Source organism: Penicillium atrosanguineum (assembly GCF_028827265.1).
Source record: "Penicillium atrosanguineum strain IBT 20685 chromosome Unknown utg000003l_segment0_segment0, whole genome shotgun sequence".
In the NCBI taxonomy this organism is placed as follows: domain Eukaryota; kingdom Fungi; phylum Ascomycota; class Eurotiomycetes; order Eurotiales; family Aspergillaceae; genus Penicillium; species Penicillium atrosanguineum.
This window is the reverse complement of record NW_026623135.1, coordinates 329,890-345,200: the sequence shown is the minus strand read 5'-3', so window position 1 is coordinate 345,200 and position 15,311 is coordinate 329,890. Positions and strand designations below refer to the sequence as shown.

At 52.7% G+C, this 15,311-nt stretch overlaps 5 protein-coding genes across 5 annotated transcripts; 3 read left to right on the top strand and 2 right to left on the bottom strand.

Moving 5' to 3' along the window:
* Nucleotides 1-328: 328 nt before the first annotated feature.
* Nucleotides 329-4,411, top strand: N7443_003538 (phosphoribosylformylglycinamidine synthase; the record flags this gene model as incomplete). The annotated part of the gene is made up of 1 exon (XM_056883594.1): nucleotides 329-4,411. The coding sequence occupies one exon, from the start codon at nucleotides 329-331 to the stop codon at nucleotides 4,409-4,411; it is 4,083 nt and encodes a 1,360-aa protein (XP_056741872.1).
* A 358-nt stretch (nucleotides 4,412-4,769) lies between these two features.
* N7443_003537 (uncharacterized protein) lies at nucleotides 4,770-7,432 on the bottom strand (the record flags this gene model as incomplete). Its single annotated transcript, XM_056883593.1, has 2 exons — nucleotides 4,770-7,307; nucleotides 7,361-7,432. The coding sequence occupies 2 exons, from the start codon at nucleotides 7,430-7,432 to the stop codon at nucleotides 4,770-4,772; spliced, it is 2,610 nt and encodes an 869-aa protein (XP_056741871.1).
* A 40-nt stretch (nucleotides 7,433-7,472) lies between these two features.
* N7443_003536 (glycosyltransferase family 15 protein) lies at nucleotides 7,473-8,951 on the top strand (the record flags this gene model as incomplete). Its single annotated transcript, XM_056883592.1, has 4 exons — nucleotides 7,473-7,734; nucleotides 7,784-8,047; nucleotides 8,114-8,732; nucleotides 8,795-8,951. 4 exons carry the CDS (start codon nucleotides 7,473-7,475, stop codon nucleotides 8,949-8,951), a joined length of 1,302 nt encoding a protein of 433 aa, XP_056741870.1.
* Nucleotides 8,952-9,647: 696 nt separating this feature from the next.
* On the bottom strand, nucleotides 9,648-10,455 carry N7443_003535 (cytochrome c oxidase subunit VI; the record flags this gene model as incomplete). Its single annotated transcript, XM_056883591.1, has 4 exons — nucleotides 9,648-9,766; nucleotides 9,835-9,952; nucleotides 10,066-10,111; nucleotides 10,268-10,455. The coding sequence occupies 4 exons, from the start codon at nucleotides 10,453-10,455 to the stop codon at nucleotides 9,648-9,650; spliced, it is 471 nt and encodes a 156-aa protein (XP_056741869.1).
* Nucleotides 10,456-12,020: 1,565 nt separating this feature from the next.
* N7443_003534 (elongation of very long chain fatty acids protein) lies at nucleotides 12,021-13,152 on the top strand (the record flags this gene model as incomplete). Its single annotated transcript, XM_056883590.1, has 3 exons — nucleotides 12,021-12,428; nucleotides 12,488-12,770; nucleotides 12,824-13,152. 3 exons carry the CDS (start codon nucleotides 12,021-12,023, stop codon nucleotides 13,150-13,152), a joined length of 1,020 nt encoding a protein of 339 aa, XP_056741868.1.
* Between the last annotated feature and the right edge of the window lie 2,159 nt (nucleotides 13,153-15,311).

Here is a 15,311-nt window from a genome sequence, read left to right as displayed (position 1 = left end):
GTCATCTAGAAATGTGGGGGGAAGGGACAGCATCACCAAGTTAAGCGGAAATAACCAACTCAGTCGGAAAGCAACTCCTTATAATTAGTTTCGCAAAAAGACCCATAGGGACAATATGAAAAAAGAAGATAAGGTGAACCGACTGCCGTGTAATCAGCACGTGACTCACCGATAAGCCTCCGTAATCGGCTAGCGCGGGGGGACTCAAAAAATTTAGGATCGACTCATCGCGGGGCTTTCCTCTAAGTCAATCTTGAGAGGCATCTGAGCCATTCCTCCTCCTTTCCCAAGGAGGCTTGGTACATACCCGACTTCTTTTCTTCACACGATGACTCCTACCGATTCCTTCCTGGCCATCCCGGGCTCGGTGGCGTTCTCTCGTTCGCGAGGACTTGCCATTGCTGCCAGCTTGGGAGTCAAGGACGTTCGGGCTCAATTCATCCACTACGTCCACCTTACCCAGCCGCTGGATGAGCGTCAACGCGCTGTGCTGGAGCAACTGCTGCGATACGGCGATATCACCGACGTTCCCCCCATCTTCACCTCCGACGACGGCCAGTTCGATACCTTCTACGTTTACCCTCGCACCGGAACTATCTCGCCATGGAGCTCCCAGGCTACCGGAATCTCGCACGTCTGCGGCCTCCGCCAATTTGTGAAGCGCATTGAACGTGGTATGATGGTCTCCTGCCTTCGCAACGATGCTGAGGACTACAAGACTGGATACTTGGACACCCTGCATGATCGCATGACCCAGATCATCAGTAAGGATGAACCTGAGCTGAGCCAGATGTTCTCTGAGCACGCTCCTCAGCCCCTCAAGACTATTTCCCTCCAGGGTGGCAGTAAGTCCCCCAAGGAGGTCCTCCAGGAGGCCAACAAGGAGCTTGGTCTCGCTTTGGATGACTCGGAAATCGATTATCTTGCCGAGGCCTATGGTCCGAACGGCGCAATTGCTCGCGATCCGACCGATGTCGAGCTTTTCATGTTTGCTCAGGTCAACTCTGAGCACTGTCGCCACAAGCAGTTCAATGCCTCGTGGGTCATCGATGGCAAGCCCATGCCCAACAGCCTCTTTGCTATGATTCGCAACACTCACAAGAAGAATCCTGAATATACCGTCAGTGCCTACAGTGACAACGCTGCTGTTCTCGAGGGTTCTGAGGGTGCGTTCTGGGCCCCTAACACCACCACCGGAGAGTGGTCGCACACCAAGGAACTTGTGCATTTTTTGGCAAAGGTTGAGACTCACAATCACCCTACTGCCGTCTCTCCTTACCCTGGTGCCGCTACCGGATCTGGTGGCGAGATTCGTGACGAGGGTGCCGTCGGTCGTGGCTCCCGCCCTAAGGCTGGCCTGGCTGGATACTGTGTGTCCGATCTCTTGATTCCCGGACACCGTCAACCCTGGGAGCTTGACGTTGGCAAGCCCAATCATATTGCTAGCGCCTTGGACATCATGTTGGAGGCCCCTATCGGTAGTGCTGCGTTCAACAACGAGTTCGGTCGTCCCTGCACGGCTGGTTACTTCCGTACCCTCTTGACCGAGATTGATATTGGCAAGGGTCAGAAGGAGGTGCGTGGCTACCACAAGCCCATCATGATTGCTGGTGGTGTCGGTACCGTCCGCCCCCAGCACGCTCTGAAAAATCCCGACGTCGTCAAGCCCGGTTCTTTCCTTGTTGTCCTAGGTGGCCCCGCCATGCTCATTGGTCTTGGAGGTGGTGCTGCCTCTAGTATTGCCTCAGGTGAGGGATCTGCGGACCTTGACTTCGCCAGTGTCCAGAGAGGCAATGCCGAAGTCCAGCGCAGAGCCCAAGAGGTCATCAACGCTTGTGTTTCCATGGGTGACAACAACCCTATCAAGTTTATTCACGATGTTGGCGCCGGTGGTCTGTCGAACGCTCTTCCCGAGCTCATTCACGACTCGGGCCTGGGAGCCAAATTCGAGCTGCGCGAGATTGACAGCGCCGACCGAAGCATGAGCCCCATGCAGATCTGGTGCTGCGAAGCTCAGGAGCGTTACGTCCTTGCCGTTGGCGAGGACAGCATGAACAAGTTCACTGCTATTGCTCAGCGTGAGCGCTGCGGTTTCTCGGTTGTTGGTCGTGGAGGCGGTACTTCCGAGGAGGAGAAGCGTTTGATCCTGCTCGACCGGGAGTCTAAGGAATACCCGGCTCCCATCGATCTGCCCTTGTCTGTGCTTTTCGGCAAGACGCCTCGCATGACCAGGACCGTTGACTCGCGCAAATTGACTCTGCCTGCTGTGGACTCCAGCCTCATCAAGTATCTTCCTTCGCTTACTTCGAAGACTGAGCTTGTTGGCGAGGCCGTCAACCGCGTTCTGTCTCTGCCGGCCGTCGGCTCTAAGTCTTTCCTGATCACCATTGGTGACCGTACTGTCGGTGGTCTTACTGCTCGTGACCAGATGGTTGGCAAGTGGCAGACCCCCGTTGCCGATGTTTCTGTCACTGCCACCTCTCTGCTTCATGGCGTGAAGACCGGTGAGGCTATGGCTATGGGTGAGAAGCCCACTTTGGCTCTGATCTCTTCCAGTGCCTCTGCCCGCATGGCCGTCGCTGAGTCCCTGATGAACCTTGCTGCTTCTGACTTGGTGGACCGCCTCAGCCGCGTTAAGCTCTCTGCTAACTGGATGTCGGCTGGCAGCCACCCTGGCGAGGGTGCTGCTATCTACGAGGCTGTTGAGGCCATTGGTCTCGAGCTGTGCCCCAAGCTTGGCATCAGTATTCCCGTCGGAAAAGACTCTATGTCCATGAAGATGAAGTGGAAGGACGAGGCTTCGAATGAGGCCAAGGAGGTCACTGCGCCTATGTCGCTCGTTATCTCTTCCTTCGCTCCGGTCAGCGACTTCCGCAAGACCTGGACCCCCGCTCTCCGCAGCCTCGAGGACGTGGGAGAGACTGTTCTCATGTTCGTCGACCTTGGAATCGGCCGGAAGACTCTCGGTGGATCTGCCCTCGCTCAGGTCTTCAACGAGGTCGGCAATGAGTGCCCCGATATCCATGACGTCGATCTCTTCCGTGACTTCTTCGACGCCACTCAGCAGCTGCAGGAGGCTGGTATTGTCTTGGCCTACCACGACCGCTCCGACGGTGGTCTGCTGACTACTCTTGCTGAGATGATGTTCGCCGGCCGCTGCGGTGTTGAGGTCATGATCGACAACATCTGCTCTTCCTTCCACACCAAGGACGTCGTTGAGTCTCTCTTCAACGAGGAGCTGGGTGCCGTCTTCCAGGTTCGTAAGGAGCATGAGATTCAGTTCCGTTCTGCCTTCGCCACCTGCGGTCCTCCTCCTGGCCTGATCCATAAGATTGGTCGTGTCTCCGAAAAGTCCAAGCAGAACCTCACCATCTACCACAAGGCTTCTCTGGTGTACCGCAACACCCGGTCCAACCTCCAGCAGACCTGGGCCAAGACCTCCTACCACATGCAGAAGCTCCGTGACAACGCTGAGTGCGCCGAGCAGGAGTTCGCCAACATCCTCGACGATGCCAACCCCGGTCTGTCGTGGAACCCTACCTTCGACCCCAAGGATCATGGCCTGCCATTCATGACCAGCCTCTCTCAGTACTCGCCCTTCACCAACAAGCCCCGTGTCGCCATTCTGCGTGAGCAAGGTGTCAACAGCCAGGCCGAGATGGCCTTCGCCTTCAACACCGCCGGCTTCTCCGCCGTCGATGTCCACATGACCGACCTCATCTCAGGCCGCGTCTCCCTATCCACCTTCGCCGGTCTCGCCGCTTGCGGTGGTTTCTCCTACGGTGATGTCCTCGGCGCCGGTCAAGGTTGGGCCAAGTCAGTTCTCCTGCACGAGAACACTCGCAAGGAGTTCCAGGCCTTCTTCGAGCGTCCCGACACCTTCGCTCTCGGTGTCTGCAACGGTTGTCAGTTCTTGTCTCGTGTCAAGGAGCTTATCCCCGGTGCCCGCAACTGGCCCAGCTTCGAGCGCAACACCAGCGAGCAGTACGAAGGTCGTGTGGCCATGGTCCGCATCTCCGACCCCGACCCTTCGCGTCCCAGTGTCTTCTTCCACGGCATGGACGGCTCCTCATTCCCCATTGCCGTTGCTCACGGCGAAGGTCGTGCTTCCTTCGCCGGTAGCCCGTCTATGACTGCCAAGGACTTCGTTCGCGAAGACCTTGCCCCCGTCCGCTACGTCGACAACGCCACCCTTAAGCCGACTATGACCTACCCTTTCAATCCCAACGGCAGTCCCGAGGGTATCGCAGGTGTTCGCAGTCCCGACGGCCGTGTCCTGGCTATCATGCCTCACCCTGAGCGTACCGTCATGGGCGGCATTGCCAGCTACCTGCCTCCCCACGCCGAGGAGTGGGGTGAGATTGGTCCCTGGGGCCGCATCTTCTTCAGCGCCAGACGCTGGGTCGGTTAGAGAGACAAGAGAATTGAATTCTTGTTCATTATTTAACCTGTTGTTCCGTTGTCTATATTACCGTTTATTGGTTCAAAGCTATTTGGGAGTGAAAAAGGTTTTCTCCGTCGCATCGAAAAGAATATTACGAAACAAGAAAGTTACGCATGCCATATTCAATCAAGTTATTGTAAGTGCACTACCGTGGAAGATACTAAAGATTATACCAAAATTCAAGCAAGATTTCTTTTTTATTTTGATTTTGCTGTACAGTCATGGGGCTCGTAGTCTCCATAGATCGTAAGGGCATGAAAGATATCAAGAGCAAGATCATGCCCGATGATCAGCAAGGCCAGGATATCTAGCACTGAGATATTCATTACAACTTCAACCAGCCTTTCCTCCATTCGAGCCGATCTGCCAAGATATTCCAGCTCGGAAGTCCCTCCACTCGCGCAACACCCTTCAATCCATCCGCAACGAAGCTAGTCAGGTGGTCGAACTGGCGCTCCACGTTTCGCATCTGGTGGTTGTAGGGCGATTCACGGAATGAGATCGTCAGAGTCTGCTCATGAATATCATCTTCCTCATCTGAGTCGGATTCAAAGCCATGTCCGCGTGATGTACTTATCCGGCTATCATGATGTTCCTCTAAATCTCGTGCGGTCTGCAGATCTGCGAAATGGATGCAGAGGTCCAGGATGTTGATGACGGCCTCGTGGATTGGTTCAAGGTCCTCGGATAGGAGGCACTGTTCTTTCAATGAGGATATGTAGGCCTGGTGCGCGGATATCATGGCATCGACATCTTCTGCGTTGGAGAGCGTCGATCGTAATGATTGCTCTGCGGTGGAGATAACCAGGTATGTGAGGTGTGAGTAGAGGAAGTCGAGGAACCAGAGGAAGTTGTGATGCAGAGCGTGGATAAGAGTATCATGTTGATCATCTGTGACGGAATTGCGTGCATCTCTTATGCGCTCCCGCACAATAGCATACTTGGCACGCCGGATCTGCATGAGGAAGGTGGAAATGAGCCGGTAGGATTGGATGGCGTCTTGGGTGATGATATTTGCCACAGGCCAAGGAAGGACATAATCTATTGAAATTGTTTCGAGAATTTTGACGGTCCGTTTTAATATGTAGGAAGCTGAAGAGCCCGCTGATCGCACAACCAGCTTTGATGGGTCAATGCCAGGCATGACGCTAAATGCCGATCTTGTTACTTCGGTGATCAGGAATTTGTCGTCCCAGGAGCGGCCTCGGTCCATCAGCTCGAAGATCTTCGCATCAATAGTGCCGACAATGCTCAGGTCTTTTCCTAGGTACACATGTTGCAGAGCATCGAGAGATGTCCACAAGCCGCATTGTTCGTCGAGTTCTTTGCGTAACAGCCCAGAGCTAAGTGAGTGGTTGACATCTACCAGTCGATCGAAGGCGGTCTCGACCAGCACGGAGAAAGGGAGAGAAAATGAACAAGATCCGGTTGGAGGATAAAATTCATCGAAAACCGTATCGCTGCTTTCATTCTCTGAAATGTCCGGTTGTGCGTTCAAACGATGCAAGAAAACCATGCTCTTGCCAGTCGTAAACACCTTCTGTACTCCAGGTTCCAAAAATTGAGGGATATTCTGTCGTCTACTGCCCTCGTCCAATACGAACCAGTTGTGCCAGAGAGTACGTAGTTCCCCGTTCTCCCGGTTGACTCGCACAAAAAAAGTGTTGTCTTTAGAATCAACCTTTCCTGCCTGCATCCATAGTTGGATTGAACTTGTATATGTTTTGAAGCAGGAGAAGAATAGTATAGCAAGCTTTCCGGATGCGTTCTCGTCACCAAGAGCTTCGACCATGCAAACCAAGTTGTAAAATAGGTCAAGGCAGCGCATAGGTTGAGTAGTCGAGGTCGATTCCAGCTTGGAGATGAGTTCAGCCAGCATTTCGAGATTGCGAGAGTATCGGCGAACATCATCGAGCAGTTGAATTAAGCTGACTGTCGAGCCAGGTGAGAGGTATTCGCACTGGATTCGGGAAAGAGTCCTATCAAACTCAAGCAACCATTCCTCTACGCCCCGGCAGAAGGTCTGCAGGTAGGGGATGGTCTGCGGCATCTTTGTAAAGCGCCGCGCAACATCTAGTTTGGCTCCGATCTTAGTGAATGATCGCAGTAATGCCGAAAGAGATGTGCGAGAGGAATATGCGAGAGTATATCTGCGATCAACTTCAATGTCGGTGTCCAAGCGCCAGAAGATGGATGTCGGTAAGCCTTGAAGCATGAATATTGTCTCTCTGGCACACTGTAGTTCTGTGATAATGCAGGATGCATCTTGCTGGTCCTTTGCGACCTTCGGATGGTTTTCTGGTGTCCAGAACTGGGCCTTTTGTATCGAGGTAATGAGATCTTCGTCTTCACCTGACCCGAAGACCTCATCGGGAATGACGTATTCTTTTTCTTGAGATCCGGGGTTCACTGGTAACAGTTTAGAAGAAATGAGATCCCCGCCATCTGAGATTGACAAGAGTTCATCTTCTGAAGAGTTGGCTGCGAAATCCACCTCTTCCCAGATGTCTTCATGGCTGTAGGCGGTTCCTTGGGCATTGAGGTCGGACCACAATAGCGACTTGTCTTCTTCGAGGGCGTTGGCAGGAATTGGGAGTCGATCAAGGTTTGATAATTGATCTGGGCGATCTGAAAGTTGCAAGAGTAGGCTCAGGATTTCTGGATGCCATGTGTCGCGATAGCCCTCTAGTTCCTTGAGGCGAGTACTTAGAGCATCGGCCAGCTCATCTCGGTTGAGGACTTGGAACTTTTCCTGTAATCCCTCCAACTTGCGCGCTACGGCGAACTGATTGGTACGTCCATGAGTACCAGGACGCAGAGCTCCCTCTACGCGCTTTCGGAGAGTCTGGATGCGCGGGGATTGCTAGTCGAGATCAACATTGGCCCTCCAAGACCCAGGATACACACCAAACTTACCTTCTGGTCAGGAGGAACTCTGGCCAGCACAGTAATTAGCTCATCGGTCAGTGAGCTCAAGGCCAAAGCCATGATCTATGATCGACAGAGCCCAGAACCCAGAAGTTGACTGATGAAGGGCCGCGCGGAAGCCAACTGGGACGCGCGGGCGCTAATCCACAGGGGGAAAAAGAACGGGTGCCTTTATATCGCGGCCGCCGCACGCATTCTCCCCCTTTCACCATCCTCCACCATGGCGATCGCCCGTCCCATTCGCATGCTCGGTGCTACATGCATCTTACTTTGTTTGTTCCTGGTCTTTCAGTTGCGACAGGATTCTCCCAAATCCACTTCGAAACTCGTCCATGGCATGTCCAGAGACCCTCTTCTAGACCGTGTGTTTGCCACCATCCATCACCACCCGCTTTAACTAACATCCTCCAGCTGTCGGTGAACCTGAAGGCGAATTATGGCGAGCCGAAGAGCACGACTACTCCCCCGATGGCGAGAAGTCCGCTCGCACCAATGCCGCCATCATCTCCCTCGTGCGCAACGAGGAACTCCGCGACTTGATCCATACCATGCAGGACCTCGAGCGCACTTGGAACAACAAGTTCAACTATCCCTACATCTTCTTCAATGACCAGCCTTTCACCGAAGAATTCAAGCGCCAGACTCAGGCGCTCACCAAGGCCAAGTGTCAATACGGTGCGCTCTCCCTTATTTTGGCTCCCTGATTTTCGGGACTGACTTTTTTTTCTCTCTGCTTCACAGAACTCGTCCCCAAGGAGCATTGGGGTGTTCCCGACTGGATCAATATGGATCTCTTCCGGGAATCTGCTCAGATTCTCGAGGAGGAAAACATTCAGTACGCCTCGAAGGTCTCCTACCATCAGATGTGCCGATGGAACAGCGGCATGTTCTACAAGCACCCCGCTCTCGAGAAGTATCGCTACTATTGGCGCATTGAGCCCAAGGTTCAGTTCTTCTGCAATGTCGACTACGATGTGTTCCGCTACATGGAGGACCGAAACAAGACCTATGGCTTCACCATCAACCTGTACGACGCCCCGCAGACCATCAAGACCCTCTGGCCCGAAACCCGCAAGTTCCTGGCTGCGAACCCATCATATCTGAACGAGAACAACATGTGGGATTGGATTACGGATGATCAGGCGCGCCCCGAGCACACCGCGGGTGGCAACGGATACTCCACCTGTCACTTCTGGTCCAACTTTGAGATCGGCGATATGGACTTCTTCCGTGGCGAGAAGTACGAGGCCTACTTCCAACACCTGGATCGTGCTGGTGGCTTCTTCTACGAGCGCTGGGGTGATGCGCCGGTCCACTCCCTCGGCATCGGCCTCTTCGCGGATTCCAACAACGTGCACTGGTATGATCATAATCCCATTTAGAAAATCCCCCGAAACGCCGTTGTACTAACATCTATTCCAGGTTCCGTGACATTGGCTATAATCACATTCCCTATTACAATTGCCCGAACTCACCTAAGTGCTCCGGCTGTACCCCAGGCAAGTTCTTCGCCGGCGCAGACTTCCTGTCCAAAGAGGACTGCCGGCCGACATACTTCAAGTACGTCGGCACTCACTAGGCGGTCGACCGACTTACGGTCATGTTACTTCATGAACTCTTTGCATCATCTCTCGCATACCCAATGAGTATATTCCGGACAATTCGGTGGTTCGGTACCTGGCGTTTTCAGCGGACTCATACCTCTTGATGACTTGTGTTGTGTTTTGTCCCCTTTTAATTCCCTTTTCTCATAAAATACGTTCCTAGCCGTGGCGGCTCCCAGGGCGGCTCCTTGGAGTTGCTGCGGGTCTAGACTTCTCTGTACTTATATTGATCGCACATTGACAATTTCTTTTGGTGTTTATTCCGTGTTTCCTTGTCTGTTTCTGGCCCAGTGGGTCTCTATTCGTGCTTCAGATGGTGGTATGACGACATGTTCTTGCTCAGTGCGCGATATCAAACAAATCATAGAAATTCTGGGACCAAACTTGGAGCAGATAGATTGTTATTGGATGTTATATTCAAGGTACGGGGCAAAGGCAAAGCGCTGAACGGGAGAGGAACATAGATTAAGCACCAATCAAGGCGCAATGGACCTTTTTCCAAACGGCGGCAGCACTAACAACACAGGAGATCTCTAAAATATGTATACAGCTTTCTCTTCTACCCGATCTGCTCCCGACCAAGAAGGAAACGCGCGGGCCATTGGCAACATATGGGGGTGGTGGGTAACCGGAGAGAAAATTGATGGAAGAAAGAACAAGGCAACGCTAATTTACTCCTCCTGAGGGTAGAGCTCTTCCCGGAGAGCGACACCCAGCTCCTGGCGCAGACCCTCGAGCTGCTGAAGGTATTGCTTGTACTGTTCCTGGTTCTCAACCTTGGCCTTGATGCCTGTAAAGCAAGAGGTTAGCTATCGACTCGAACAAAATGTGGTTGATTGTCTGGGAAGCATTTCGTACCCTCGAAGACACGGACGGCAGTAGGATAGTCGTTGACACGGCGGGCGGCCTTCAGGGCGGCGCTGAGGACCTCAATGGAGGGGACGAGATCGTAAGCGAAGCAGTTGTTCAGGTTGCGCTATAGCGAGGGCTGATTAGCAGGTGTTCAATCGCATTTGCGAGATGAAGAAGGGAAAGGATGTTGAAAGGATATCGCATCGGGAAAGCCGGGTTGGAGGTATAAGATCTTACCTGGAGCTCGAAGACATCCTGCACACCCTCGAATTCCTTCTCAAATCTGCAAACATGGCACTCAGTCAGCAAAACTGGTTCCAATTGAGCCTATATAGTCATAGAGACAGGACCCGAGCAGCGCCTGGCAGCGCAAAGCCCGAAGCCGCGTCCCTCTCTTCCGAGATCTGCCGAGGCCAATGGGTGAATTAGACGGTCGTACCGGGAGGAGAACTCCTCGAATGTCTCGTCCTCGTGGCCGGAAAGGCACTTGGAGGTGGTGCCGAAGGTGCGGGCGCGGGCAGCCATGGTGATCGGGGTCTGCACCCGGGAGCGGACGATGGGAGCTCGGATGAAGCTGGCAGGGCGGACGGCGCGCGTCGCGACACGGAAAATGGACAGGGACGACATGTCGGCGGCGGTATATTGAGACCCGGGGTCAATGGATTCGGTGGTGAGGGGAGAGGTGGATGGGGGGAAGGAAGGAGACGAAGTGTCGTGTTAGCCGGCTGGATTTTGCGGGTGGTGTGGTGTCGCTGCCTTGTGGCCTGACTGTCACGGGCTGAGTCATCACCCGATGTGGCCCGTTTGATCTCAAACGCGTGCGGCTGATTGGTCAGGGCGGCCCAAAGTACGCATCATGCTGATAACTTGGGGCAGGATGGCCTTCAATTATGTCTGATAAGTAGACTACTGCACTTATCGAGTCTCGGTGATATACTAAGACGCTCTTTTTTTTTTTCTAATCGGATTTTAACAAGTCTAGGCTTACCCATATCGACGGTCCAGCTGGATGGGCGTAAATATATATATATCTTTAATGTTGGTGCCAAGGTGGTTGAGTCATTCAGTCTAAGTCTGAACCTCGAAATGCCTCGATAACATATACTTACATACATAACTATTATCGAGGCTTTCACTCAGCCAGAGAGCGAGATTTTGGATGGTCAATGGCATAGGAAACACGACGGGCTTTATAGATGCACCTACAGGAAGCATATTGAGGCTGATAGCCAATTGAAAATATTACTCTCGGGTGGGAAATGAAGTTCTCGTATTTGCATCCGCAGTAATGAGTAGTAAATTTCAAAACTAAACACAAATCTTGGAATGCGTGGGTGCCACTCGGGGTATAAGCGCTGTCCTCACGCACGGAAAGTGTATACCCCGGACAATAAACAGTAGATCATCCATAGCAAGGCTAATCTCCCAATGTGGAGACTGCTCAAACCATGCCACTCATAATTCAAGTCTAGCGTATGAAGGCCAGGGCCCCGACTCGACAGCCTCGGCTACTTGAATGTGAAGAAAGGTGGTGTGGATTGTACACTCCCCAGCATTATGGCATTCAGCTGCAACCGTGGTCACAAAAAAGAAAGCAGAGACAGCCAATTCCCACTTTGCGGGTGAAAGAAGCATGGAGAATCTTGCACGTCATAAAATAAGGGGTCAGTATAGACCCTAGGACCTGAGATGGGGCTACCGAAAACGGCCATTCAGGCATCATTTGATTATGCACGTGAAAGTTTCGCGGGTGTACCTGAAAAAAAAAACCAAAAAACCAACAGCAATAAATAGTAGGAAAACATAGACGAGTTAGCAGACAAGAGACTTGTCAACCATAGACTAATCATTGCAGAAATCCAAGAAACACCCAAGAAATACCGTTTAAACATGTTATGCACCGATACCTCGGAAGCCACGGCTGGGGATTTTCTCGCCCACCCCCTTTTTACGGCCGCGCTATTCCTCTTTGGTCGACCCAACGCGCCGCAAAAAAGTAACGCTGTTCTCTACTCTTCTTCCTCCCTGACCTTCTTTCTTCCCATCGACGGTCCTTTCCATTCCCTTCTTCCTTTCTTCTGGCCTGCCCTGACTGCGCGCGCGCGACACCGAGTCTTTGCAGTAGCCCAATCGGCTTTTTACTCAAACCCGCCATCGAATTCCCTACCACATCCCGGACCACCTCGTTCATCATGGCCGACTTCCTTCAGAAGGTGCCCCTCCCCACCCTGGACCGGCCCTTTGGCGTCCACCTGTGGCCTCTGTTCGACAAGGCCTACGAGCAGGTTATGGGTTACCCCGCCAGCGCGTTCAAGTTCACCGAGGGCGTGACCCCCATGTCCACCTTCAAGGAGACCGCGACCATGCTGGTCACCTACTACATCGTCATTTTCGGTGGCCGTGAGGTCATGAAGAAGCTGCCAGCGTTCAAGCTGAATGCTCTGTTCATGATCCACAACTTTGTCTTGACCGCCATCAGCGCCATCCTCCTGGCTCTGTTTGTTGAGCAGCTCCTGCCCACTCTTGTTCGCAAAGGCGTCTTCTACACCATCTGCGACCACGCGGGTGGATGGACTCAGCCCCTCATCATCCTCTACTACGTAAGTTGTGTCTTGTGCGCGCGCATTGACCGATTCGATCGCGATTAACCTTGTATCAGTTGAACTACATCAACAAGTACGTTGAGCTGCTTGACACCGTCTTCCTCGTCCTCAAGAAGAAGCCCTTGACTTTCCTCCACACCTACCACCACGGTGCCACTGCTCTTCTGTGCTACACTCAGCTTATTGGTCTGACCGCCGTGCAATGGGTTCCCATTACCATCAACCTGCTCGTGCACGTTGTCATGTACTGGTACTACTTCCAGAGCGCCCGTGGTGTGCGCATCTGGTGGAAGAAGTACATCACCATGTTGCAGATTCTGCAGTTCGTCATTGATCTGGGTAAGTACGATAATTCAGGAGAGTTGGTTTGCGATACTAACGGGTACGAACAGGCTTCATCTACTTTGCCTCCTACACCTACTTCTCCTCTTCCTACTTCCCTTGGGCCCCCAACATGGGCCAGTGTGCCGGTGAGGAGTTCGCTGCCTTCGCTGGTATTGCCATTATCACCTCGTACCTGCTCCTCTTCATTTCCTTCTACATTGCCACCTACAAGAAGGAGACCAAGGTTGGCCGCCCCCGCCGCAACACCGGCAAGAAGTCTCTCATCGACATGAAGAACTTCGAAATTCCCTCCCCCCAGACCAATGGCAACGCCTCCAACGGCGCTGCCACCACCGGCCGCTCCAACGGCCCCGTCACTCGCTCCCGCAAGGCCTAAATGAGTCCCGAGGGACTTGTCTCTTTGGATTTTTAAGCGCGTGGGGAAGATGAGGCGAGAGAAAAGTGTTGTGAAGTCATCTCGCGATGACGAACGAATCTTCCAAAAATTCTTCGAACATATTGCAGCTTGAAACACAGGGGAGCGCGAGCAAGAAGGACGTTGGCTGCTCTATGGTGGTTCGCTTTATAAACTTTTAATGAATGACCCCTTCATGATGCCAGACACAATTCGACTCGACTTGTCTGGTGCATGCGGCATATGCCCAGGCTGTGAGGATGATGTGGGTTGGGTTGGGAAGCGGGACGAAGGGAGTCCTGGGCGAGACATTTTCTTTTCATCCGCGGGAGGGTTGTCGGTCCTCGTCCCGGTTGTATTCTATAATGTCATATTCTTTAGTTCATGTTTGTCGTTATCACCCCCGGCCTGCTGGCGGCAGGCCTCTTGATCGCATGTTTTTCGCCCTATTTGGTAGTAAATTATATTAGATGCATACATGTTAAAATGTAATCCATTGATCATGCAAGTTGAGTGTTTGTTTCGGGTTCCTCACAGTCCAGTTAGGTAGGTAAGAGCAAGGCATGGCCATTGCATTATTCCGGTCCGCATCGTGACCTGCCTAGATGTGCAGTACTGCGTGGGGATGTGGAGGAACACTGGCCTGGAATTCGGTAGTGTCCTGCATATGAAATCAGTAGACCCAGCGCACGACGTGTCAATGTAGATGGATATGGTGTTCATGCTGACAAGACGAGCTACAGGTCGAGCTCTCGTCCGTCTAGATGGTTGCCTCGCGGTCAACTTCAGCAACAACAAACAACAACAATCAACAAACATAAACACAAATACGCTTTATGTTGATAGGGAAACCAAAGTGTTCCTGAGCTGGTCAATGTGTAGTATCACATCCGCTGGACCCGCAGCAAATGCAGGAACTAAGCTGGCTTGTAGATCTATGCAGGAAGGCTTGTGCAACCGGGGCCAAACAACGCCACGGATGGACAGGTCGAGAATAGATCATCGAAAAGCCCGCAATGAAATGAAGCATAATCAAAGCTTGCCAGCCATCTCAAGGATCGCCGGAGCTCTTTTCCAGCGCACGGCACAAACGATACCGAGAGGCCAGCCACCAATATCGCAGAGTGTAGAGAGCAGTACACAGAACTTAATTGGCAATGACAGGTCGATCGGTACCCCTGGCACCAGCCATCCACGTAACGTGGCCGGGAGATCTTCAGTAGCGTATCGTCCATGCATAGAAAACAATGGAGGCTGACCATGGAGCATGGCAACCACGCCGAAGAGGAGGCTGTCACTCGGGAAGATAGATCTATGCCTTGCGTGGTAACCGTGCGCTATTAATTCAGACGCCAAATACGTATTGGCCAAGCACAGAAGGTACACCTGGAGTAAAGATCTGTCGGAGACTTCTCGGAGAAAAAGTTGGTGTCCGGACTGAGAAGAGCGTGGCGCCTGGCGCGGCTTGGCCATTTCATGCCCAGGTGGCCCTTCTTATATCAACCGGCCGAGTTTCAAAAGCATGTCCCACGTCCAGCGCCAGACATACGGTAGACTCTAGTTTCAGAACATGGGCCGAAAGGCGGCGCCTATGACATCGACAGGCCCGCTCCGAACCGGTGGCAGTAGCTTGTTTACCAGGCTCGTTGAGGGATTCGTGAGTTAGAGAGTTAGAGAGTAAGAGAGTTCCGTAACGCCCTTGCCTGACGTGGGCAGCTGCATGAGTCTATGGCCAGAAATGGGTTGGGCAGGAGTTTATTGGTTGCAGGTGACAGATGGCTGGTATCCGTTATATTGCTGATTGTCAGAACAAGAATACCTGAAACGATAGCGTGAGAGGTTGGCGCTAGGCCGAGAGAATTCGCCGGCTTTGATCAGCTCACGCAAGGAGTTTCAAGAGGACCTTGGCACGGACTGGAGAACCAGCCCAATATAGCATGGAATAGTCTCTTTTCTGGGGTTTAATTCAATAATTGCACGGATGCGCCAAGGAGTATGATATGTAGATTATGATCAAGGTCAAGGTCAAGGCCAAGGTCAAGGTCAAGGGACGGTGCCTTCATACCCAGGGTACAGGACATACCTAGGACATCACAGGGCATGAGCCCCTCATTGGGCGGGAATTCTCCTGCCACCCATCA